Source organism: Lithobates pipiens, unplaced genomic scaffold (assembly GCF_037356315.1).
Source record: "Lithobates pipiens isolate NorthernLeopardFrog02 unplaced genomic scaffold, aLitPip1_a1.2 Scaffold_23, whole genome shotgun sequence".
Classification (NCBI taxonomy): Eukaryota; Metazoa; Chordata; class Amphibia; order Anura; family Ranidae; genus Lithobates; species Lithobates pipiens.
The window spans coordinates 167,318,717-167,346,593 of NW_027507785.1; the positions used below are offsets into that span (position 1 = coordinate 167,318,717).

General features: G+C 44.2%; 1 protein-coding gene across 1 annotated transcript in view; it reads right to left on the reverse strand.

Moving 5' to 3' along the window:
* Window positions 1-4,430: 4,430 nt before the first annotated feature.
* The window catches only part of RGS21 (regulator of G protein signaling 21), a 201,257-nt gene continuing 177,810 nt past the window's right edge, over window positions 4,431-27,877 (reverse strand). The window contains exons 3-4 of the mRNA XM_077452568.1: window positions 20,235-20,401; window positions 4,431-4,738 (exon numbers count right to left, since the gene is read on the reverse strand). Coding sequence (XP_077308694.1) covers window positions 4,538-4,738; window positions 20,235-20,401 — 368 coding nt within the window. The 3' untranslated portion in view covers window positions 4,431-4,537. The remainder of the gene's footprint in view (window positions 4,739-20,234; window positions 20,402-27,877) is intronic.

A 27,877-nucleotide genomic window follows, 5' to 3' on the forward strand; every position in this document is an offset into this window, starting at 1 on the left:
CATACTTAACCCTTACACTGCCCCCTAGGGGTTAACTCCTTCACTGCCAGTGTCATTTACACAGGAATCAGTGCATTTGTATAGCACTGATTGCTGTATAAATGACAATAGTCCCAAAAATGTGTCAAAAATGTCTGATGTGTCCGCCATAATGTTGCAGTCATGATAAAAAACACTAATCGCCACCATTACTAGTAAAAAAAAAAATTATTAATAAAAATGCCATAAAACTATCCCCTATTTTGTAAACGCTATAACTTTTGCGCAAACCAATCATTAAACGCTTATTGTGATTTTTTTTTTAACCAAAAATATGTAGAAGAATATGTATCAGCTTAAATTGAGGAACATTTTATATATATATATATATATATATATATATATATATATATTTTTTTTTTTTTTTGGGGGGATATTCATTATAGCAAAATGTAAAAATATAATGCGTTTTTATCAAAATTGTTCCCACTTTTATGTTTATAGCACAAAAAAGAAAAGCCAGCAGGGATGATTAAATACCACCAAAAGAAAGCTCTATTTGTGGGGAAAAAGAAGACTCCAATTTTATTTGGGAGACACGTCGCACGGCCGCGTAATTGTCAGTTAAAGCGATGCAGTGCCGAGTCACAAAAAGTGCTCTGATCTTTGGCCAGAAAAAATGGTCTGGGGCTGAAGTGGTCAACCACTTCATCCCCTGAAGATTTGGCTGCTGAATGACTGGGCCATTTTTTGCGATTCGGGACTGTTTCGCTTTAACTGACAATTGGGCGGTCGTGGGACGCTAAAACCAAACAAAATTGATGTCCTTTTTTTCCTCACAAATAGAGCTTTTTTTTTTGCTGGTATTAGATCGCCTTTGCGGTTTTTATTTTTTTGCGCTATAAACAAAAAAAGAGCGGCAATTATGAAAAAAAACACAATATTTTTTACTTTTTGCTATAATAAATACCCCCCTTTTTTTCAGTTTAGGCCGATATGTATTCTTCTACATATTTTTGGAAAAAAATCACAATAAGTGTATATTGATTGGTTTGCGCAAAAGTTATAGTGTCTACAAAATAGGGGATATATTTATAGTATTTTTATTATAATTTTTTTTTTACTAGTAATGGTGGCGATCTGCGATTTTTTTATCGGGACTATGACATTATGGTGTACACATCGGACACGTTTTTGGGACCATTGGCATTTATACAGTGATCAGTGCTATAAAAATGCACTGATTACTGTAAAAATGTCACTGGCAGGGAAGGGTTTAACACTAGGGGGCGATCAAGGGGTTAACTGTGTTTCTAACTGTTGGAGGAGGGGACTGACCTAGAGGAAGTGACGGATCGTGGTTCCTAGCTAATAGGAACTCACGATCTGTCACGCCTCACAGAATTGAACAGGGATTTGTGTGTTTACACACACACTTCCCTGTTCTGCCTCTTGCAGCCGTCTGTCATCATGACCAACGGCCACTAGCATCAGCACCCCCGCCGTGCAGCGAGCATGTGCACATGCCTGATCCTGCGAGCCAACCTATAGTTACAGTGGTTCGCGGGATCGTGCCGACCTGCCGCAGTAAAATGACAGCAGCTGGTTGGAAAGGGGTTAAAGATAATCACAGGAGACCCTCCCAAATGTCCACAATGCAGGAAAAACATGTAAATGATTAACTATTTCAGGCATTCTGTGAGAGAAGAGTGCAGTGCGCTTTAACTATATATTCTCTCAGGTTATAGCTTTTACATGAGCTTACAAACAGTTAGACCTCATGTACACTGCTGCTGGTAAACAGATGTTCAGAGGTAGTTGGCTGCTTTTTTCAGCTGCCCCTGAACTCATCCAATGTTATCTTATGTGTACATGTACAAAGGTTTGTTTAATGCCCTTTTTAAACAGGTGCGTTTATAGGCTTTTCTTTAAAGGCAAAAAAAGGATTTCAGACGCCGAAGTTTCCGACGTTTTAGACGCTAAACACGGGTTAGGGTTTCCGATTAGGGTTTCTCATTAGTGTTAGGGGGTTATAGTTAGGGTTAGGGTTTTCACCTTGAAGAACAAGTTAGGGTTTCCGGTTAAGGTTAGAGTTTCCCATTAAGGTTAGGGGGTATAGTTAGGGTTTTCCTCTAGAAGAACAAGTTAGGGTTATGGTTTCCCATTAGGGTTAGGGTTTCTGGTTAGGGTTCACCATTAGGCTTAGGGGGTTATGGTTTTCCCCTTGAAGAACAAGTTAGGGTTAGGATTTCCGGTTAGGGTTTGGTTTATTGTTTTCGGTTAGGGTTTCCCATTAGGGTTAGAGTTTTCTCTGTGAAGAACAAGTTAGGGTTAGGGTTTCAATTAAAATTTTAAAATTAAATAAATATATTAAATATATTTAAACAATTGCAATTTTGCATAAAAAAGAAAAAATAAATAAATGTAATTACATATACAGCTTATAAAAAAATATAAACAAAAAAATATACTAATCAATAATTATATTAAAAAATTTTCATTTTTTCCTCACATATGCTCATTATGGGATCCATAGTAAAAGCACCGAAATTGAGGTACAGTGCCTTGCGAAAGTATTCGGCCCCCTTGAACTTTTCAACCTTTTGCCACATTTCAGGCTTCAAACATAAAGATATAAAATTTTAATTTTTTGTGAAGAATCACCAACAAGTGGGACACAATTGTGAAGTGGAACAAAATCTATTGGATAATTTAAACCTTTTTAGCAAATAAAAAACTGAAAAGTGGTGCATGCAAAATTATTCGGCCCCTTTACTTTCAGTGCAGCAAACTCACTCCAGAAGTTCAGCGAGGATCTCTGAATGATCCAATGTTGTCCTAAATGACTGATGGTGATGAATAGAATCCACCTGTGTGTAATCAAGTCTCTGTATAAATGCACCTACTCTGTGATAGTCTCAGGGTTCTGTTGAAAGCGCAGAGAGCATCATGAAGACCAAGGAACACACCAGACAGGTCCGTAATACTGTTGTGGAGAAGTTTAAAGCCGGATTTGGATACAAAAAGATTTCCCAAGCTTTAAACATCCCAAGGAGCACTATGCAAGTGATCATTTTTGAAATGGAAGGAGTATCAGACCACTGAAAATCTACCAAGACCTGGCTGTCCCTCTAAACTTTCAGCTCAGACAAGGAGAAGACTGATCAGAGATGCAGCCAAGAGGCCCATGATCACTCTGGATGAACTGCAGGGAACTACAGCTGAGGTGGGAGAGTCTGTCCATAGGACAACAATCAGTCGTACACTGCACAAATCTGGCCTTTATGGAAGAGTGGCAAGAAGAAAGACATTTCTCAAAGATATCCATAAAAATTCTCTTCTAAAGTTTGCCACAAGCCACCTGGGAGACACACCAAACATGTGGAAGAAGGTGCTCTGGTCAGATGAAACCAAAATCGAACTTTTTGCCCACAATGCAAAACGATATGTTTGGCGTAAAAGCAACACAGCTCATCACCCTCAACACACCATCCCCACTGTCAAACATGGTGGTGGCAGCATCATGGTTTGGGCCTGCTTTTCTTCAGAAGGGACAGGGAAGATGGTTAAAATTGAGGGGAAGATGGATGCAGCCAAATACAGGACCATTCTGGATGAAAATCTGTTGGAGTCTGCAAAAGACCTGAAACTGGGACGGAGATTTATCTTCCAACAAGACAATGATCCCAAACATACAGCAAAATCTACAAAGGAATGGTTCACAAATAAACATATCCAGGTGATAGAATGGCCAAGTCAAAGTCCAGACCTTAATCCAATCGAGAATCTGTGGAAAGAGCTGAAAACTGCTGTTCACAAACGCTCTCCATCCAACCTCACTGAGCTCGAGCTGTTTTGCAAGGAAGAATGGGCAAGAATTTCAGTCTCTCGATGTGCAAAACAGATACAGACATACCCAAGCGACTTGCAGCTGTAATCGCAGCAAAAGGTGGCTCTACAAAGTATTAACGCAAGGGGGCCGAATAATTTTGCACGCCCCACTTTTCATTTTTTTATTAGTTAAAAAAGTTTCAAAAATCCAATAGATTTCGTTCCACTTCACAATTGTATCCCACTTGTTGGTGATTCTTCACAAAAAATTTTTTTTTTATATCTTTATATTTGAAGCCTGAAATGTGGCAAAAGGTTGAAAAGTTCAAGGGGGCCGAATACTTTCGCAAGGCACTGTAGATACAAGTACACTGCTGCTCTCTCAGCTGCTGCTACTCACTCTGGTCTCACAGAATGGCTGAAATAGTTAAATAATACTGTTTTTTGGGCTTTGGGAGGGTCCTTTGATGTTAACTTAAATAAACGCTCCTAAACACGGGAATGCAAACGCCGCAATAGATATGGCGAATTTGCAATGCCAACAGGCCTTGTGCAATAATAAGGGATGTTTAACTAGAAATCAACTTTTACAAAAACAAAAAAAATGAAACAAGACACAATACTGACAATTATGTTTATTTAAATGTTTTTTCAAAATACATCTTTCTAAATGACACTGACTAGTAAAATTATTTAATAATTACACTATATGATGCCACATTCATTATTAGAATGATAACCACCTTTTTTGTCCGTTATTTTCTTGCTTCTTCATCAACTCTTTATAATGTTCTGACCTTAAAAAACGAGGAAATGAGTCCTTTGCCATAAGGCACAAGATAAGTTCCTGAGCATTATCAAAACAATTAACTGTTGGCTGTGACATTTTCTGGGAGATCAGCTCTCTTGTTTTGTGGTCAATATTTACCTGGAGGAGATAAAAAAAAATACATGTTATAATGCCTTGGTATTACCTGACCTTTACTCATAAAGGAAATTAAATGTTGACTTCATCATTTTTATTACTAGTTTAGCATGTTTGCTTGCAAGATACTATGCTCACATTCAAAATGAACAATAGCTTGCAAAAAAGTCAGATTCAATAAATGTAATAATAGTATAAAGACTAGATATGAGCACATAGGTCTCCTAAAGTTAATTTACACAGATGTTGAGGCTAAAGCTGGCCATACACTGTTCAAAGTTTTAACCTGTGTGTGGGCTCCCTTGCTCGACAGTAGTTGATTGTTTTATCGACTTCTGTCAAAGGTACATGTTGAAATATTTTCCATCGATCGGTGGTTACAGCTGCTGATCTGTAAATTCTGACAGTGGCAGGTGGCGCTGTCAGAATACAATGTCTCAGTGAGGATTGTGTGGATGGAGAAACCTGTCAGGTTTTGTGTCTGGTGACTGAAAGAAAAAAACACTAATCGTGCATGGCCAGCCTAAAATGCTTCATATAGCTTAGTTTGCACTTCATGTGTATTTTAGATGGTTTTCAGAGGTGTTTTATTGACTGGAAAGGTGCCATTTTTCAAGCTTTGCAAGCCGCAACGCAGGTTGCAAGCAAGATCAAATTTAACCAAAAGTGATGTGTGTACTAGGACCAGTACAAAAGTGCAGTCGCTGTAGATCGGAGGGGGACATGCAAGGAAAATAAAAAAAACTGCATTTTAGCTTGAACATGATTAAATGATAAAATCAGCAGAGCTTCCCCTCATTTCAGATCTTCCCCTCTATCTACATCTACAGCGACTGCACTTCCAAGTGTACTTTCAGTACAATTTCAAGTGCACTTTGCACTTGTAATGCAAAGTAGATTTGCCTTTCATAAATAACCCCCTATGTACTAGATGATCGCTGTTTATGTAAATCACAGGCATTTACTTTGAGCATTCAAAAAGCTATATCTACACAAAAAAAGGCCTGTTCTTTAGCCCTGTGTGAACAAGGCCTCAATCACTTTTCTACCACTGTATGTTTTTTAATAAACAGAAAAAGTTTTTTTCCTGCGCTCGTGCAGGCGGTATTAATGTAAAATAGTAGTAACTTTGAATGGTAAGTAGGAGGATGAGCCGGATGAACATCGGGTGTTTGCCTGTTCGCCGAATAGAGAACAATTTGGGGTGTTTGTGGCGAATTCAAAAGCTGCGGAACACCCTTTAAAAGTCTATGGGAGAAATCAAAAGTGCTCATTTTTAAGGCTTATATGCATTGTATTGTCATAAAAAGTGTTTGGGGACCTGGGTCCTGCCCCAGGGGACATGTATCCAATGGACTGGGTACCATGGACCGGTTGATCCAATGGACTGGGTACCATGTGATAGCTGTGATTGATCACAGTGATCAAATTGTACTATTTAGAGTGCTAATGCCTCCCCTTCTCCTTAAAACAGGGGAGGGAGAGCGATCGAGTAATTGTGAATGAGACAAATAGGAATGCACCTGCAGATTCATTCATTTTATTGCAGTGACAGAAGGATCAACTTCATTGGAAGAGCTGCACTTGCAAGGGCAGCTAGGTGGAGCTGTTGCAGAGGTTTTTGGCATGGAAGTCAGGGTTGGGACAGCGTGGTGTGAGAGAGAGAGTGTAAGAGCAGAGGACCGGACCCCCCCCACCCCTGAGAGTGGCAATGCAGCAGACCGCACCCCCCTCAACCAGACTGGACCACCCCCACGACTGTACCGGACCCCTCCCCCATGACTGTGAGCATGAGCAGATGACCCAGGGACCTACAGTGGCGGCAGAGCGGGACATCGCAATGTGGAGTACTAGGGACAGGATCACTCCACAGACGCAGACAGGGGAGGAGGGAGGACATCCAGCAGGACCGTTAGGTGGAAGGCTGACAGGGAGAGGTGACAGGTAAGTGAACTGCAGACCGCAGGAGAGAGTGTGAGAGACTGATTGGAGAAGCGAGACTGAAGGTTACTGACTGCTAGTGTCAGATTACAAGGGGAGGTTGTGCAGAGTGACAGACACAAACTACAAAACCTGACTGACAGTGTATTGTGAGTACCTGAGTATTGGGTGTATTGTGAGTACCTGAGTATTGGGGGTATTGTGAGTACCTGAGTATTGGGGGTATTGTGAGTACCTGTGTATTGTGAGTACCTGTGTATTGGGGGTATTGTGAGTACCTGTGTATTGTGAGTACTTTAGTTTTGCGAGTACCTGAGTATTGTGAGTATTGTGAGTACCTGAGTATTTTGAGTACCTGAGTATTGTGAGTACTTTAGTTTTGCGAGTTCCCTAAGTATTGTGAGTATTGTGAGTACCTGAGTATTTTGAGTACCTGAGTATTCTGAGAATCTGTGTATTGGGAGTATTGTGAATACCTGAGTATTGGGAGTATTGTAAGTACCTGTGTATTGTGAGTACCTGAGTATTGGGAGTACCTGAGTTTTGTGTGTATTTTGAGTACCTGAGTATTGTGTGTGTATTGTGAGTACGCGAGTACCTGAGTATTGTGTGTGTATTGTGAGTACTTGAGTATTGTGTGAGTACCTGTGTATTGTGTGTATCTGAGTAGTGTGTGTGTGTATTGTTAGTACCCGAGTGTTGTGTGTATTATGAGTATCCGAGTATTGTGTGTGTATTGTGAGTACCTGTGTATTGTGAGCATCTGAGTAGTATGTGTGCATTGTGAATACCTGAGTGTTGTATGTATTGTGAATATACCCGGGTATGGTGAGTGCCTGATTACCTGTATATTGAGAGTATTGTGCGTGCACGTGGACTGTGAGTGTGCGTGGACTGTGAGTGTGCGTGGACTGCGAGTACACAAGTGCTAAGAATGCACGTGGGCTGTCAGTGCACGTGTTGCAAGTACCTGTGTATTGTCTTGTTGAGAACCTGTGTATTGTTGAGTATTAGTGTCAGGAAGCTAGTTGTTATTTAATGTGGATAGAGTATAACCCCCAATCCCCAATAAATTTGTGGGTATGATGCCTGGCGGGTGTGGATATGCGACTCGGTGTATATCTTGCAGCATGTATGCGTTCTTTGATCATCCAATCAAGGGTGAATACTGCTGTGCAAAATGTAAGCACATTGTTTCCCTGGAAGCCCAGGTTCTGAATCTAGGAAAGCAACTGTCAACACTGAGAAGTCCCTCCATACTAAAGGAGAGTTGGGATCATACCAGGCACGTCCTGGCAGGGGCCAGCACAGAGGCGGGTAGAGATAAAGAGGGGCAGACACCAAAGCAGAGTAAATGTGACAGTCAGGAAGGATAGAGGGGAAAGATTCAGGGAGGCTGATCCTGGGCTGGAACATCCCAATAAGTACGCTCTGTTGAGTGACATTGGTGAAACCAGTCAGGGACCAGCACTCCTGGAGCTGAGTGACTTCCCTAGCTGTCAGGGGAATAACTCCTCCAGTGAGGGTGGGAGTAAAGCCAAGGGAAGGGATAAACAAATTCTGGTGGTAAGGGACTCAATTCTTAGAAAGACAGAGAGGGTAATCTGTCACAAAGACCTGAAGTGCCGTACTAAATATTATTTACTGGGTTCGGTGCATCATGGATCTGGTGGACAGATTACTGGGAGGGGTTGGGGAAGACCCAGTTGTCATGGTGCACGTTGGCACCAATGACAAAGTCAGAGGAAGATGGAGTGTCCTATAAAACGATTTTAGGGACTGAGGAGCTAAATTGGGGAAAAGGACCTCCAAGGTAGTATTTGCAGAAATACTAACGGTACCTCGAGCCACACCAGAAAGGAAGAGGGAGATAAGGAAGTAAACAAGTGGCTGAGGAGCTGGTGTAGAAAAGTGGGGTTTGGGTTCCTGGAGAACTGGGGCAACTTCTCAGTCGGTTACCAGCTCCATAGAAGGGATGGACTGCACCTAAATGGGGAGGGTGCAGATCTGCTGGGAGTGAAGATGGCTGAAAAGTTTGAGGGGCTTTTAAACTAGGCGACAGGCGGGAGGGTCTAGAGGCAGAGATAGTCAGTGCGGAACATATTCCAGACAGTAGAATTGGGGGCATTAGTGTTAGGTTGATTAAAGCACCTAAACCGGAGGTAAGAATAGTAACAAGTCCTTTTCCAACCACAGAGCACCCAATAAGGAGATAGTATGTGACCGGTCTAAACTACATGGCATGTTGACCAATGCCAGGAGTCTGGTGGACAAGATGGGAGAACTAGAGCTACTGTTCTACGAAGAGGATTTAGATTTTGTATGAATTACAGAAACCTGGTTCGACAGCTCCCATGGTTGGCTGGCAACCATTCAAGGGTATTCCCTATATAGCTGGGATAGAGAGGGTAAAAAAGGGGGAGGAGTATGGCTGTAGAACAACAATGATGTACAAGTGAATGTGAGAGATGACATAACTAAGGGAGCAAGGGAGGAGGTGGAATCCTTGTGGGGATTTCTACAAAAGCAGGAAACTAAAGGGGAAAGTAATACAGGGAGTATGCTATAGGCCCCCTAACCAGAGGGAGGAGGCAGATCTCCTATCACAATTCAGATTTGTGGCAAGAGTGGGAAGTGTCATTATAATGGGGGATTTTAATTATCCAGACATAGACTAAGTGGAAGGAACCGCGCATTCATCTACGCGGCTCGCCAGTTCCTAGATGTCTTGCAGGACAATTTCATGGGTCAGTTGGTAAATGCACCAACTAGAAACAAAGCATTACTAGACCCACTAATTACCAACAATAAAGACCTGATCACGGATGTGAAAATATGGGGCAATTTAGGAAACAGTGATCACATGTCAATTTGTTTTAGTATAAATCACACAAATAGGAAACATAAGGGGAATACAAAGAGACTGAATTTCAAAAGAGACAACTTCACTAAACTATGAGCCTTGCTAGAAGACAATAATTGGGATCAAATCATAGGAACAAAGAACACGGAGGAAAAATGGGTATGCTTTAAGAGCATAATAAATAAGGGCATTAGCCGGTGCATCCCAATGGGAAATAAATTTAAATAGCGCTAATAAAAGTCCTGGGTGGCTTAACTCCAATGTAAAACTGCATAAAAAAGCAAAGGAGAAGACCTTTAAAAAATACAAGGCTGAAAATTCATCATTAGCATTCCAACTTTACAAAGAATGCAACAAGAAATGTAAGGGTACAATCAGGGCGTCTAAGATAGAACACAAAAGGCACATATTACATAGTTACATAGTAGGTGAGGTTAAAAGATAAGACACAAGGGGGGCGTGTCCGAATGTGAGAGGCGGCTGACGTGTTAATGAGGAGCTCCGGGTGTCCTATTCTCCATCCTAAACCATCCGTGCACAATATACATGTCAGATTGCCTGCCTGCTTCTCTCCATTCCCTGCAAAATCCTGGGCCTGTATTGCGGAAGATTCGCCCGCCATCATTCAAAGAGCCATCGTTCCAGTACGTCCATGGACGTCGACATCTTCCCGGCCTGTATACTGATGGAAGGAGCTGTTTTTGGCCCATCCTGCCTGCCCATCCACCTGCCTGCCGTGATCCTGTAGCCCGCCGGACCGCTGAAACTGCCCGCCGCGGTCTAGTGAAGCCTGCCGAGCACCGCTCTTTCCTGGGCTGCTGCCCCACGGAGGTGCGTCGTGGACGATCGGCCTCGGGCTCCAGAGTGCGGTCATATCTGCCACACCATCCATCCATCTACCTGCTATAATCAGGTGTGCTGCCCAGTATAGACTGCCTGGTAAGGCTGCCTGTGTGGGCTGATCGAGTTTTCCTGGGGCCCAGGTTTATCACCATCCTTCTGTCTCTGCCCCTGGACTCTGGGCCTTACCTACCTGGTACACCCAGCCGGTCATCCCCACTAACTGGGGGGTTTTCTGAAAGGTGGGGGGGCTGCTGGTGACCACGGTCTATCTATCCAGGCTGTGACCTCCTGACCCTCATCACCTGCTAATGATCTGGATTACCCCAAGCAGCCTCCTGACCGCTGACCTGGGGAGGATCGCCTTTTGTAGGGATCCCCCTGGAGACTTACCAGATGTCCTCCTCTTCCTCCAAAAAGGGGAAAAAGAATCTCAAATGTGGTTAACTCACCGCTCCGGCTGGCACCACCCCCTTCCCTGCTGCCGGATCTCACACTGGGCGGAGGACTTCAGGTTTTGTTATCGGAAATGGAAATGGGTCCTGAGGGGGCCCAGGAGGCGGATGTACCAGCCCCACTACCTGCTGATAGTACAGCCATGATCCTTGCTGCAATCAAGCAGAGCAGGACCACACTATGGTGCGCATCGACCACCTTGCTGAGGAGTGTTATCTCATAAGGAATGACCTCAACAAAATAAGGGGGAGAATGTCTGAAACTGAATCTAGAATATCAGCCACCAAAGATCTGACAGCCACCCATGCCACCTCCATTGCTGAATTGCAGCTCACAGTACAGTCCCTAGTCGCAAAGTCTGATGACGCTGAAAACCGCCTCAGGCGCAACAATATCAGAGTCCTGGGACTGTCTGAGAAAGAGGAAGGGGATTGCCCGGCTGAATTTGCGGAGGAGTTCTTTAAAAACCTTCTGGGCCTCACAGACGTCCCACCCACCTATGTGGTTGAGAGGGCCCATTGGGTGCCCACGGGCTGTGCCAGGCCTTTTCTGGTCCGCTTCCTTAACTACCGGGACAGAAACGGGATTCTCTCAGAATCCCACAAACATCCCACACTCAAATATGTAAACGCCTCCGTTCTCCTTTTCCCTGACTTTTCAGCTGACTTGCAGCGGAAGAGAAAAACCTTCAATGATTCTTGTTCTTCTTGTTCTTCCTTGAGATTTTGACTCGACGCGCTCTCTGGCCGCAATGACAGGGACGCGGTGTGCGGCGACTTATATAGGGACATCGCTGGGTGATGTCCCCACCCCTTATGATGTCACAGTCCCAGAGGATGCTGGGAATGTGACATTTCCTCCATTTTCTGTTTGCTTTCTTAGCAGCAGCTTGGCATTGCATGCAATTGCTGAGCCTATTATGTACTAGGACCTCAAGATTTTCCCTCCCCGTGTATAGATTGCATTCATATTTTTGCCACCCAAATTTTACATTTTTCTACATTGAACCTCATTTGCCATGTAGTTGGTATAGAAGGTTAATGGATTGGTTTGGCAAGAATAATTCTTCACGAACCCATGCTGATTACTGCTAATGATACCGTTTTCATTACTAAAATCCTGCATATAGTCCCTTATCATCCCCTCCAAGAACTTGCATACTATTGATGTTAGTCTAACTGGTCTGTGATTCCCAGGGATTTATTTTGGGCCCTTTTTAAATATTGGTGCTACATTGGCTTTTCTCCAATCTGCTGGTTCCATTTCAGTCAGTAGATTGTCAGTAAAAATTAGGAACAATGGTCTGGCAATTACTTAACTGAGTTCCCTAAGCACCCTCGGGTGCAAGCTATCTGGTCCTGGTGATTTATTAATGTTAAGTTTCCCAAGTCTAATTCTAATTCTGTCCTTTGTTAGCCATGTGGGTACTTCCTGTGATGTGTCATGAGGATAAACTAAAAAAGTTTTGATTACTGAAGCCCCCCGATTCCCTCGTGAAGACTGAAGAGAAGAATAAATGCAATACCTTCGCAATGTCCCCATCCTTTGTAACAAAATGTCCTTCCTCATTCTTTAATCGCTTGCCGACTGCCCGCCGCCATTTGACAGCGGCAGAATGGCTCCCCTGTGCAAATCGCCGTAGCTGTACGGCGGCCGATTTAAGGGGTATAGGGGGCACCCGCCGCGGTACTGAGGAGCTGGTGCACGTGCCTGGCGGCCGCGATGTCCACTGGGCACACACGATTGCTCCTGACAGAGCCAGAATGAGGATCTGTGTATGTAAACACACAAATCGATGTTTTGACAGGGGAGAGGAGAGAGATCGTGTCTTCCTAGTATATAGGAACACCAATCGGTCTCCTCCCCCTGGCAATCCCAACCCCCCCACAGTTAGAACACACTGAGGGAACACAGTTAATCCCCTGATTGTCCCCTAGCGTTAACCCCTTTCCTGCCAGTGCCATTATACAGTAATCAGTGGCTATTTTTAGCTCTGATCACTGTATAAATGTCAGTGGTCCCAAAAAAGATCACCGCCATTACGAAAATAATAATGAACGAATGCCAAACGAAAATAATAATAATAAAAATGCCATTAATCTATCCCCTATTTTGTAGACACTATAACTTTTGCGCAAGCCAATCAATATACGCTTATTGTAATTTTTTTTACCAAAAATATGTAGAAGATTACATATCGGCCTAAAATGAGGACATTTTTATTTATTTTTTTAATTTGGGGATATATATTATAGCAAAAATTAAAAAATATTGTGACTTTTTTAAAATTGACGCTTTTTTTTGTTAATAGCGCAAAAAATAAAAACCGCAGAGGTGATCAAATACCACCAAAAGAAAGCTCTATTTGTGGGGAAAAAAGAACATCTATTTTGTTTGGGTACAGCGCTGAACGACCTCGCAGTTGTCAGTTAGTTATCGCAAAAAATGGCCCGTCAGGAAGGGGGTAAATCCTTCCGGGGCTAAAGTGGTTAAGGGGAAAATATGGTCTGTCCTCTCTTTTTTACTGTTTACATAATTAAAGAATTTCTTGGGATTTTTTTTCTCTCCTCCTGTGTCTTTCGTGTTCTATCTTAGCTGCCCTAATTGCACCCTTACATTTCTTGTTGCATTCTTTATAAAGTTTGAATGCTGATGATGATCCCTCAACCTTGTGTTTTTTGAAGGCCTTCTCTTTTGCTTCTATATGCATTTTTACATTGGTGTTAAGCCATCCAGGACTTTAGTTCGCTCTTTTAAATGTATTACCCGATGGGATACACTGGCTGATACCCTTATTTAATATGCTCTTAAAGCGAATCCATCTCTCCTCCGTGTTCTTTGTTCCTAAGATTTTATCCCAATTTATATCTTCTAGTAAGGTTTGTCGTTTAGGGAAGTTGGCTCTTTTCAGCTTGTTCTGACTACCTGCTTTGGCTACCGTACCCTGGCTATGTTTTGACTACCTTTACTGAATTTTACCATTATATTAAAAGGTGTAATTTTTACTGCATTTTCTGTCTCTGTCTGATTTATGGTTCCTGACAGTAGGTGAAGGCCATGAATTCAGAAGATGCAGGCAATCCACCCAGTGGTAATATGTTTTCCAGATTGAATGAGCAGGACCACCACATGGAACAGTTTGCCATAGCGTTACAGGCCCTCCTGATTCGCACTGTTCACCTGGATCCTCCCACTGTGGCCATTCCAGAGCAATCTGTGTTGCAGGCTGTCCCTGTGCAGGCACCCGCCTCGAATATCACCTCTGTAAGAAGTATGTCTGCTTCCGCTCTGCTTCTTCAATGATTTTGGGTGATCCAGTTTAATGCAGAGGGTTTCTCAACCAGGTTGGGATATACTTTGAGATGCTGCCCCAGGCGTTCTCCATGGACAGAAGCAAAGTAGGCTTTATTATTTCTTTACTTTCTGATAGAGCCTTTGCCTGGGCAAACCCACTATAGGAGATGCAAAGAACCATTGTCCTGAGTTACCCTGAGTTTGTGGCTTCCTTTAAAAGGGTATTTGACCTTCCCGTACGCTCCATTTCTGCTGCCAAGAGCCTCATGTCCATCAAACAGAGTACGAGAACTGTTGCCGATTACGCCATTGAATTCCGTACTCTGACAGCAGAAGTCACTTGGAACAGTGAAACACTCATGGCTGCTTTTTCTCATGGCCTCTTGGATAACATCAAAGATGAGATAGCAGCCCGAGACATACCTACAGATCTGGAGAGGTTGATCACATTTGCCATTCTCATTGACTCCAGACTCTGAGAGAGAGTCCCACCCTTGCCTCCCTTACCCCCTATGCCTCCTGGTAATGAGTCCACCACTGAAGTAGAGCCCAAGCAGTTGGGCTTCACATGTCTCTCTGCATAGGAGAGGGCATTTAGAAGGAGGGAGAGATGGTGCCTTTATTGTGGCCAGGCAGGTCACTTTTTGAAGTCTTGTCCTTCCTGTCCAGGAAACGCTTGCACCTGAGGTCCTGCATGGGTCCTCAGACTAAAATACAGACACCCAGCATTGCTTTGGGCACACTGTATTGGCCAGGGCTGTATCTGCATCCATCCTCTCACCTGCTAGATTTCCTCCCACTGTCCAATACGCCTTCTTGCTATTGAATCAGGGTGAAACATCAAGACAGCATGAGCTACACCAGAGCACACCGAGCAGACCTCACTAATCAATCACTGCTTTCTGTTAAGTAGAAAAGCCAAAAATGATATACACTTTCTAGCACCTACCTAGAAGGGTGTTACACTTATGTGGTCTCTTTTGGTGTGTAAATAGAAATAGAGAAAAAGTGCCCAATATCATACAAAACTGCCTATTAGTATAGTTTGTGAGATCTTTTTTTGCAATACCATACTGCAATGTCTTAAAGTTTAATAAAATTTAAAAAACAGAGTGCACAAAACACTTTTAAACCACAATCGCACATTCCCTAAACCCCCTCTTATCCCTGTATCCCTAATTATTAAAAATATTTAACATAGAGACTTCAGATATGTGTTTAGTAGAAATTGGCTAGCACCAGGACAGTAAGTAAATTAGGGGTCAATTCACTTGACTGCATGCGATAACACGGTCACTAATTTGCATAAATTATTGCATAGGGTAAATAAAGTCCAATTAAAAAAATAAATACAATAAGGATTAAGCGGTATTTACCATAAAATGAAAAATGTGGCCTGGTTTGCATTGGGAGGAGGGACCCCACGCTGTTTTTTTTTCTTAATTTTTAATTGTCGGCATGCTTTTTTAACATTCAGATGTCAGCGGGGAACCCGCTAACAGCTGATGAGCCATCCGCTGTTAAAGAGTAACTCCACTTTTACGGGGAAAAAAATATCAAATAAAAAAAAAAATTACATAGCATATACAATTGTAAAACAAGTCATATTGTAATTGAATGTTATTAAAAATGACCTTTCCTTTTCAATCTGCAGCTCTGTCATTTTCTGTAAAGTACAATGCAATATGGTTCCCCAGAGGTGGTCTGTACACACAGAATGTGTACAGAATGTCCCACAGAAACATAATTTCCTGCTTTTCCCAGAAGTCTACACTAAGATACAAGTCAGATTTTTGGCATCCTCTGCAACAAAATTTTTTTGGTAATATACTCCCAATAGGAAATAACGTCTAAAGGGATGCAGACCCTGCACATTTCCTTATTAAAACCCTAATTCAGTAGCAGGTGGTTGATAATTATGGGACCACTCCCATTAGACTAACTGATCACTGGGGCACAGAGGAACAAACAGTGATTTCTTCAGAATAATACGGTAATAATAAATAATAATAAAACGGTAGGAATCTGCAACAAAGTTTGTTAAAATCCTTGCAATGTACATAGATCACTTAGAGGGGAATGTTTTTTTCTCAACAAAAGTGGAGTTACGCTTTAAGGACTTGGCAGCCGGCCCACACCTTAGCAACCAGCTCAATGCGGTAAACGACTGATTTATTGCAAGCGTTATTTTATCTCATTTTATTTAACTCTTTTTTTAATTGACCCCTAACTGAATAGGCAGCAAATAAAAAGAGGCAGTGCAGGTTTTATCTTGAAATAGAGATTGGAGTGTATTCATTTGGAGAAAATAGGCACAAATATTGTTCAGTGGCTGGACAGAGTTTCAATGCCAATTTGACAAAATGTATGGTTTTACAGCTGTTTGCCTAGGGACAGGAGCCACACTTCGCCAGCATTTTTTTTTCAATGCCGGCTCTTAGTTAAGGAGGGGGGTGCAGAGGGAGTTAGGGGGGTGATTGAAGCTGAACTTTAAATGCACTTTCAAATTGTGCCTTTCTTTGATGAAATGCTGAATGTTTACAAAACTACTGCCCTCATTCTCATACAGTTCAAACTGACACTTCCTAAAAGTGTGGAAATGTATAGGCTCCCTTTTACTTACACCTGCCCCCTGTCACTGACTCAGTGTCCCTTCTTGTAGCACAACCTTGTGATTTTTACATAGGCTGTGCCCACAAGCGATTGCATTGCTGTACATTTGCATTGATCTCCATGTAGGACTTTAAGCTAAAAGCTTCCAGCAAATAAACAAAACATCCTGAACTGGCATTCAACAAAGATTGTACCACCCACATGCAAGATCCCAATGTAAATGGACTCACAAGCTGGTGGTTGCAGGCTTAAATATAGAGAGTAGAGACAAGATGGTGGTTCCCAGAAGCGAACAGGCAACATTTTCAGTGCAGGAGATTAAGGCCCCTTTCACACAGAGGCGTTTTCACTAAAAATAGCGCCTGTATAGCGCCTGAAAAAAAGCATTTCCTTTCACTCCAGTGTGAAAGCCAGAGGGCTTTCACACTGGAGAGGTGCGCTAGCAGGACGGTAAAAAAAAGTCCTGCTAGCAGCATCTTTGGAGCGGTGAAGGAGCGGTGTATACACCACCCCTGAACCACTCCTGCCCATTGAAATCAATGGGGCAGTGCGGTTATACCGCCGGCGAAGCACTGCTGCAGCGGTGCTTTGTGGGTGGTTTTAACCCTTTTTTTGGTCACTAGCGGGGGTTAAAACCTCCCCACTAGCGGCCGAATAGCACTGCTAAAATGACGGTAAAGAGGCGCTAAAAATTTTATAAGCTCCTGATGAAGCTTTATGGTGAACGTAAAACATGTAGAGCATTTGAGTATCTCTGAGCTGATTTATTTGTGATATACTGTCTGGATAAACCTATTCTTGTATTGATGGTTATTTGTTCCTTGATGCTCCCACATTGAAAGCTTATGGGAATATATGTAGAATATGATATACTTTTAATATGTTAGACAGTGAAAGATCATGCTCTGAAGTATTGAGATTTTGTTTGTTTTAGAAATAAAAATTTTTTAAATCTACCCCCCCCCCCCCCTCTCTTTGTTATATCTATATTTAATGCCTAAAAAGTCCATCATTGTCAACAATATTTGTTGAGCCTTTTATCAAATAGCGCCGCTTTACCGCCGATGCCCGCACCACCCCAGTGTGAACGGGGCCTAAAGGAGGAAGGATACTTGAATACAGCAATAGTAATTAAAGAAAGTTAAAATTGATAAAGTTTTAGAGACTTGATAAAACGTCTCAGGCCGCGTACACACGGGCGGACTGTTCGCCCAACTTTGTCCGCTGAACAGTGTTTCAGCGGACAGTCCGCTCGTGTGTGGGCTTTCAGCGGACAGTTTCAGCGGACAGTTTGACGGACAAAGTCTTTCGGAAATTCCGAAAAACTGTCCGCTGAAACTTGGTTTGAGCGAACAGTCCGCCCGTGTGTAGGCTACTTTCGAAATGAGCAAACTGTTCCCGCTCGGAGGGAAGTCTGCTCATTTCGAGCGCGTGTGAAGGTAGGCGGGGCCCGCGACGGAGACGTCGCGGGCTCCGCCACCTGGAATGGACTTAAAGGGGAACCCCAACGCCGAAAAAAATCGGCGTGGGGTCCCCCCAAAGTCCACAACAGACCCTTGTCCGAGCACGCTACCCGGCCGGCCAGGAAAGGGGGGCGAGCGAGCGCGCCCCCCCTCCTGAGCCGTACCAGGCCGCGTGCCCTCAACATGGGGGGTGCCTTGGGGAAGGGGGGGCCGCGCGGCCCCCCCACCCCAAAGCACCTTGTCCCCATGTTGATGAGGACAAGGGCCTCTTCCCGACAACCCTGGCCGTTGGTTGTCGGGGTCTGCGGGCGGGGGGCTTATCGGAATCCGGGAGCCCCCTTTAAGAAGGGGGCCCCCGGATACCGGCCCCCCACCCTATGTGAATGAGTATGGGGTACAATGTACCCCTACCCATTCACCTGTAAAATAAAAGTACCCAAAAAAAAAACACAACACACGAGAAAAAATGTTTTATTGCACAGCTCCGGGGGTCTTCCGTCTTCGGGGGTCTTCTCGCCGGACTCCTCCGCTATCTTCTTGTAGCTCTTTTACTAGCGGAGGAGTCCGGCTTTCTTCCTCCCCGCCGCCGGCCTCTTCTCCCGACTTTGGGGGTCTTGTCCCCCTCTTCGGTTCTTCTGCCGGGCCACCGCGCCTTCTTGTAGCTCTTTTGCAGGCGGTGGCCCGGTCTTCTGTCGCCGCCGCCTTCCGTTCTTCTGCCGGGCCACCGCGCCTTCTTATAGCTCTTTTGCAGGCGGTGGCCCGGTCTTCTGTCGCCGCTGTCGCCATTGGCGGCGGCGGGGAGGAAGAAAGCCGGACTCCTCCGCTAGTAAAAGAGCTACAAGAAGATAGCGGAGGAGTCCGGCGAGAAGACCCCCGAAGACGGAAGACCCCCGGAGCTGTGCAATAAAACATTTTTTCTCGTGTGTTGTGTTTTTTTTTTGGGTACTTTTATTTTACAGGTGAATGGGTAGGGGTACATTGTACCCCATACTCATTCACATAGGGTGGGGGGCCGGTATCCGGGGGCCCCCTTCTTAAAGGGGGCTCCCGGATTCCGATAAGCCCCCCGCCCGCAGACCCCGACAACCAACGGCCAGGGTTGTCGGGAAGAGGCCCTTGTCCTCATCAACATGGGGACAAGGTGCTTTGGGGTGGGGGGGCCGCGCGGCCCCCCCTTCCCCAAGGCACCCCCCATGTTGAGGGCACGCGGCCTGGTACGGCTCAGGAGGGGGGGCGCGCTCGCTCGCCCCCCCTTTCCTGGCCGGCCGGGTAGCGTGCTCGGACAAGGGTCTGTTGTGGACTTTGGGGGAACCCCCACGCCGATTTTTTTCGGCGTTGGGTGTCCCTTTAAGTCCATTCCAGGCGGCGGTGCCCGCGACGTCTCCTTCGCGGGCCCCGCCTACCTGTACACGCGCTCGAAATGGGCGGACTTGCCTCCGCCTTACGTGGGCGAGTCCGTTCATTTCAAAAGTTGAGCGAACTGTTTGGCAAACAGTTCGCTGAAACAGTCCGCTCGTGTGTGGGCAAGTCCGCTCATGCAAATTTTGAGCGGACTGTTGCGGCAACTGTTTGACGAACAAAGTTTCAGCGAACAGTCCCCGCGTGTGTACGCGGCCTCAGAAACATTTTGTTAATTTAAAAAAAAATGTTTTGGCCTTTACTGTACATAGAGAGCAAGAAAAGTGGAAAACCCCTATCAGTTACCTTTTGCCAACAAACAAATACTGCAGAAAAAAATATCAAATATAATTTTTTATTTTTTTTCTGCAGATATAGAATCTTTACTTGAACGTATAGAAATGTAAAATTAGTCCTTATTTTATATAAAACATATTTTTTTATTTTAGGCTTATATTCGGCTTTTAATTGTATAGTAAGTTGACAAGCGGTTAATTCATGATAGTGGTCAACCTTTTTCTGTTCCTTATTGAAATTATTTGTTAAGTTGTAAAATGCCCTATATTTTTATATTTAGTTTATAAAAATAAATAAATAATACATTTTTTTTCATGGAAAATGTTTACTTTACCTCTCTTGGCGCTTCAGTTTTGATGAATTCACAATATATTTTGTTTGCTTTAACAGGAAGTTGGCTTGGTGTTTTGGTTTTTTTGAAGTCCTCACAGGCCAACCAAAACTCTATGTTTTCATCACTAAATTCTGACTTCAAGAAATCTCTAAATGCAGTAAGCCCATCTATGATGAAAAGAAAATGAAGCAATATTTTAAAGTGTTCAAAAAAGAAAAAGGAAAACATAAACTGCTAAAATAAAGGCAATATTGTAGTCTGTGATAATTTGCCCATGTTAATCAACAATTTACAAGAAAACTGAAAAGCTGTTTGACCTGATATGAGACAATGAACAATTGTTAGAAGATTTATCACTTTGCATAACATCAGGTTATAACTGCACATCCAGCGCTATAACATGCCAATAAATGTTTGCCTACGGCTATGCCAGAGAATACCCAACAAACATATTTATGGGAACTTTCACAATAAAGTATGTTGAAACTATGCATGTTGTAACTATGAGAACAATTATTGCAATATAAACTAATTCAGCAATTTATACAGAAAAAATACTGAACTCTTCCTACATTATATACATAAAGTATTGGTATACCACATTTACAGTGGTGTGAAAAAGTGTTTGCCCCCTTCCTCATTTCCTGTTCCTTTGCATGTTTGTCACACTTAAGTGTTTCGGAACATCAAACCAATTTAAACAATAGTCAAGGACAACACAAGTAAACACAAAATGCAATTTGTAAATGAAGGTGTTTATTATTAAAAGTGAAAAAAAATCCAAACCATCATGGCCCTGTGTGAAAAAGTGATTGCCCCCTAAACCTAATAACTGGTTGGGCCACCCTTAGCAGCAACAACTGCAACAAAGCGTTTGCGATAACGTGCAATGAGGCTTTTACAGCGTCCTGGAGGAATTTTGGCCCACTCATCTTTGCAGAATTGTCCTAATTCAGTTACATTAGAGGGTTTTCGAGCATGAACGGCCTTTTTAAGGTCATACCACAACATCTCAATAGGATTCAGGTCAGGACTTTGGCTAGACCACTCCAAAGTCTTCATTTTGTTTTTCTTCAGCCATTCGGTGGTGGACTTGCTGGTGTATTTAGGACCATTGTCCTGCTGCAGAACCCAAGTTCGTTTCAGCTTGAGTACACGAACAGATGGTCGGACATTCTCCTTCAGGATCTCTTGGTAGACAGCAGAATTCATAGTTCCTTTTATCACGGCAAGTCTTCCAGGTCCTGAAGCAGCAAAACAGCCCCAGACCATCACACTACCACCACCATATTTTACTGTTGGTATAATGTTCTTTTTATGAATTGCAGTGTTCCTTCTACGCCAGATATACTTGGACACACACCTTCCAAAGAGTTCCACTTTTGTCTCATCGGTCCACAGAATGTTGTCCCAAAAGTCTTGGGGATCATCAAGATGTGTTGTGGAGAAATTGAGACGAGCTTTGATGTTCTTTTTGCTCAGCAGTGGTTTTCTCCTTGGAACTCTGCCATGCAGGCCATTTTTGCCCAGTCTTTTCCTGATGGTGGAGGCATGAACGCTGACCTTAACTGAGGCAAGTGAGGCCTGCAGTTCCTTGGACGTTGTTGTGGGGTCTTTTGTGACCTCTTGGATGAGTCGTCGCTGCGCTCTTGGGGTAATTTTGGGCGGCCGGCCACTCGTGGGAAGGTTCACCACTGTTCCATGTCTTCGCCATTTGTGGATAATGGCTCTCACTGTGGTTCGCTGGATTCCCAAAGCTTTGGAAATGGCTTTATAACCCTTTCCAGACTGATAGATCTCAATTACTTTCTTTCTCAATTGTTCCTGAATTTCTTTGGATCTCGGCATGATGTGTAGCTTTTAAGGATCTTCTGGTGGACCTTACTGTGTCAAGCAGCTCCTATTTAAGTGATGCCTTGATTGTGAACAGGTGTGGCAATAATCAGGCCTGGGTGTGGCTAGAGAAATTGAACTCAGGTGTGGACAACCACAGTTATAGTATGTTTTAACAAGGGGGGCAATCACTTTTTCACACAGGGCCATGATGGTTTGGATTTTTTTTCACCTTTAATAATAAACACCTTCATTTACAAATTGCATTTTGTGTTTACTTGTGTTGTCCTTGACTATTGTTTAAATTGGTTTGATGTTCTGAAACACTTAAGTGTGACAAATATGCAAAGGAACAGGAAATGAGGAAGGGGGCAAGCACTTTTTCACACCACTGTAACAGTGTTAAAGTGGACTTATCCATAAAAAGTTAAGATGTGCTGATTTATAAGGGATTATATAGAAATTATAGTAATATTCTGAAAATCTACCATTTGCTTTGGATAGCAGTGCATTGGACACTTCTGTACTGTTGTGTAAGACAAGCATGAGATCATCTAAGTCAGGGGTCATCAACCCCCGGGCCGTGGCCCACTACCAGGCTGTGGCCTGTTTGCAGCCGTGCCACGAAGGCTGCACTGTCTGGCGTGCGGCGACTGAGCGAGCAGAGAGATGACATCATCTCTCACCGCCTACCCGAATCAGCGCTATTCTGCCCTCACAGTGGGGCTGCTACACTGTTAGAGATGAGGCGAGTGAGCAGAGAGATGAGTTAATCTCTCACTGCCCGCCTGCATGACTGCTCTTTCGCGCTCACAGCAGGACAGGGCTGCTATATTGATGAGATCATCTCTCATCGCCCGCCCCCCATCACTGCGTGGCAGAACACCTCTACACTGCTGGAGGTGAGGCAGTGGAGCGGAGAAATTCGATCATCTCTCACCCCCCACCCCCATCACCCTATTCTCCCTCACTATCCACTACTCCAGGCTTGCCTCTGAACTAATGCACACATCTGCAGTGACAATCTTCATGTGGTGGCAGGTGACAATCCACACCTGGTGGCAGTGATGTGGCAAGGGACAAAACACATCTAGTGGCGGGCGAAGTGGCAAGGGACAAAACGCATCTAAAGGCAGCTGACATGGCAAGTGACAATCCGCATCTGGTGGCATGCAACATGGCATGTAACAATCCGCATCTGGTGGCAGGTGACGTGGCAAGTGACAGTCTGCATCTGGTGGCAGGCGATGTGGCAAGTGACACTCTGCATCTAGTGGCACATTCTGCATTATGGTGAGTTACATAGTTACATAGTAGGTGAGGTTGAAAAAAGACACAAGTCCAACCTATGTGTGTGATTATATGTCAGTATTACCTTGTATATCTCTGTATTTTGTGGTTGTTCAGGTGCTTATCTAATAGTTTCTTGAAACTATTGATGCTCCTTGCTGAGACCACCGCCTGTGGAAGTGAATTCCACATCCTTGCCACTCTTACAGTAAAGAACCCTCTACATAGTTTAAAGTTAAACCTCTTTTCTTCTAATTTTAATGAGTGGCCACGAGTCTTCATAGTTAGTAAGTAAGGTTGAATAAAGACACCAGTCCATCTAGTTCAACCTGAGTAAGTGTCTACAATTGTCCCTATCCCTGTACAGTGCACACTGACATTGGTCCCTACCCTCAAGCAGTCCACAATCCAAGGTCCCCATTCATATACTAGGGCCAATTTTGGACAGAATCCAATTAACCTACCTGCATGTCTTTGGCGTGTGGGAGGAAACCGGAGTACCCGGAGGAAACCCCCACAGGCACAGGGAGAACATGCAAACTCCAGGCAGGTAGTGTCATGGTTGAACCAGCCCCCCTTCTTACTGCTAGGTGAGAGTGCTAACCACTACACCACTGTGCCACTGAGTCTTGTTAAACTCCCTTCTGCAAAAAAAGCTTTATCCCTATTGTGGGGTCACCAGTATGGTATTTGTATATTGAAATCATATCCCCTCTCAAGTGTCTCTTCTCCAGAGAGAATAAGTTCAGTACTCGCAACTTTTCCTCATAACTAATATCCTCCAGACCCTTTATTAGCTTTGTTTCCCCTCTTTGTACTTGCTCCATTTCCAGTACATCCTTCCTATGGACTGGTGCCCAAAAAAATGGGCAGCATTCTCTAGGTGCGGCCAGACCAGAGTCTTGCCATTGGCTGAGACACCCCATTCCATTCCTAATCTGTACTTGCTATGCCCTTGTCTTACCTAATGTCACCAGATACCTGGCCATCTAGTGACAGAAGAGAAAAGTACACCAATTCCAGAATTGGGGCAAAATCAATTGACCTCCTATCAATTGGCCAAGGCAACTATCACTTGGCAAATAAATTTAATCAGGGTGCTACATCAGTAGAATTACATTTAAAAATTTTTGTTTTAAAATGCTCAAATCCCAAAAATTTTTTTTGAATGAATCAAAATCTACCAGTGTATATGGTTTTTGCTCAGGAAAGTCCATTAACTCCAAAATTGAATGTTAAAAGCCAACATTCTTTGAAGTACTTTTGAACAATATTCATCATATCATCAAATGTATTGATGAGAATTATCTATAGGTTGAACGACTTTTCTTTATCATACATCATGGGACACAGAGCAGTTATTCATGACTATCTGGGTTATACGCTACCTCTAGGTGATTGGACACTGACAACCAATAGCAAGTAGGTTCCTCTCATATAACCCCTCCCATATGGGAGTTACCTCAGTTTTTTCGCCAATGTCTTCAGGTGATGGTCACAAACGTGAAGCTCTTCAAAATTTCATCAATTGAGCGTCCCAGTGAGGACGTTGTAATCGGATCCGTTCGGATGGCAAGAAGCTAAAAGAATGGTACCCGAGCCTCGATGCAAGAGCGAGGTTTTGCTTGTAATGTGTCCTATTTAGGCACTGGACCCTTGGATAGTGGTATTCTGGTCATTATCTTGCCCAAGATAACCCAAAGGGTGCTTTACAGGCCCAAGGGTGTGGACCTCAAGATGGGGGACCCGGTCCTTGAAGGTCCACAGAGGCACTACCCGCCGTGATGGGGGAAGATTGGGCCTGGCTTCTCAGGTCCTTCAGCGTGGACTGGTGAGTACTCCCTCTGGAAAAATCCTGGCCCCTGTATTGGCGGTCCTAAGATCCCAGGGAATTGCTGTGGTAGGATATCTGGATGATCTTCTGTTGAAGGATCAATCTCGTCCCTTTCTGGTCCAAAACATCTTAAAGACCGTACAAATTTTGCAACACCTAGGCTGGATTCTGAATATAAACAAATCAAACCTTCACCCCACTCAAGTATTAATGTACTTGGGCCTAAACTTGGACTCTATCCAAGAAAAGGTGTTTCTACCTCCTGTAAGGATCAACTCCATAGTGGAGCTCGTCCTGAGGGTGAAAAGAGAAGAAAAAAACATTGGTTCGCCTTTGTATGAGGCTATTGGGCAAAATGGTTTCGTCTTTCAGCGCATGTCCCTTATGCTCAATTCCACTTCAGGTTGTTCCAGAGCAACAGACTCTACGCAGCCTAACTTGGTGGTCAAAAAACAGCAATGTAAAGGTCGGAAAATCCTTTCCACCAGTGGCCTGGAAAGTGGTGACCACAGACGCCAGCCATCTGGGCTGGGGAGCAGTTCTGGGGGAAGCGTCGGTCCAGGGACAGTGGTTTCAAGCAGAGAGGGCCTTACCCATCAATCTCTTGGAGATTCAGGCAGCCCGACTAGCTCTGCATTTTTGGACGACCAAGCTGAAGGGTCTCCCAGTCCGAGTTCAAACCGACAATTCCACAGTGGTCGCTTATATCAACCACCAAGGGGGCACCAGGAGCGTAGCGGCTCAAAGAGGTGGATCACATATTAAGATGGGCAGAGAGGCATGTGCCATTTCTTTCGGCGGTATTCATACCGGGGGTAGACAACTGGAAGGCAGACTATTTAAGTCGCCAAAAGTTGTTGCCAGGGGAATGGTCCCTTCATCCCGAGGTGTTTCTCCAGATTTGTCAGTATTGAGGGACCCCGGATGTGGATCTTCTAGAATCCAGGTTCAATGCCAAGCTGGACAGATTTGTGTCCAAAACCAACGATCCTCTTGCAGTCGGGACAGACGCATTGGTGACTCGTTGGCACCAGTATTCCCTGCTGTATGCCTTTCCTCCAATCCAAATCCTGCCGCATCTGCTGCGCAGGATACAAGAGGAACTAAGACCAGTGATCCTGGTGGCCCCAGCCTGGCCCAGGAGGTCCTGGTACACGGAAATTGTGAAATTGGCAGTAGGGGACCCGTTGCTCCTTCCGTTACGCCCGGATCTATTGTCCCAAGGACCAATATTCCATCCTGCTTTACGGTCACTGAATTTGACGGCCTGGCTATTGAAGCCAGGGTGTTAAAGGACCACGGGGTTAGAGGTGCAGCCTTGTCCACTGTGATAAATGCTAGGAAACCGGTTTCCAGGGCCATTTACTACAGGGTTTGGAAATCATACATTTTCTGGTGCGAAGGGAAAGGTTGGAACCCTCCTAAGTGTACAATTGGAAAGATCCTTGCTTTCCTTCAGGCAGGTGTATGCTTAAGATTGGCCTTGGGCACAATTAAAGGTCAGATTTCGGCCTTATCTGTTTTTTCCAAAGACCCATTGCAGCCCATTCCTTGGTGCGTACCTTTATTAAGGGAGTGACGCACCTAAGACCACCGATCAAGCCCCCCTTATGCCTCGTACACACGGTCGGAGAATCCATCGGAATGCGTCTTATCGAACCGTGTCGTCAGATAATCCGACTGTGTGTGGTATGCCACGGACTGATTCCGTCCGAATCTCCATCGGACCCAATTTTCCAACATGTTGGAAATATTTCCCGACCAACTGGGCCGGTCGGACGTAATCCGATCATGTGTAGAGAATTTTGATCGGACCAAGTGCCACGCATGCTAAGATCAAATTCCTACATCAAAGCTGTTGGCTACTAGCCTGAATCTAGTCCCATCGTAACGAAATTACGTCATCACGTTCTGAAAGATCGGATTTTTCGACAACTTAGTCCGACCGTGTGTATGCAACAGTTTCGGACACAATCCGTCAGACTAAATCTGACGGACAAAATCTGACGGATTTGGTTGTGGAAATCTCCGACCGTGTGTACAGGGGCTTATACCCCTGGGACTTGAATTTGGTACTGTCAGTCCTTCAGTATCTTCCCTTTGAGCCTATTAAGCAAATTCCTTTAGTCCTATTGACCAGGAAATTAGTCTTCTTGGTGGCCAAAACTTCGGCCAGAAGAGTGTCGGAGCTAACCGCCCTTTCATGCAGAGAACCTTATTTGATTCTGCACCAGAACAGGGCAGTCTTGCGCCCTCGTCTGGAGTTTTTGCCAAAGGTAGTTTCCAATTTTCATTTGGATCAGGATATCATTCTGCCCTCCTTTTTTCCGAATCCCGGGTCTAAGGAAGAAAAGTTACTTCACTCGTTGGATGTAGTAAGGGCTATTAAGGTCTACTTAAGGGCGTCAGCCCCTTTCAGGAAAACTGACTCTCTCTTTATTCTGTCTAAGGGTCCTAAGAAAGGACAGGCAGCTACGACTTCAACTATCTCAAGGTGGATTCGCCAAACTATCGTTCAGGCATATGAGTTGAGGCATAGGATTCCACCGAGACCTGAAAGCACATTCCACTAGAGGGGTTGGCGCTTCGTGGGCAGTGCATCGACACGTGTCTTTGGCTCAGGTCTGCAGAGCAGCCGCTTGGTCTTCAGTTCACACATTCACCAGATTTTATCAGGTGGATGTCA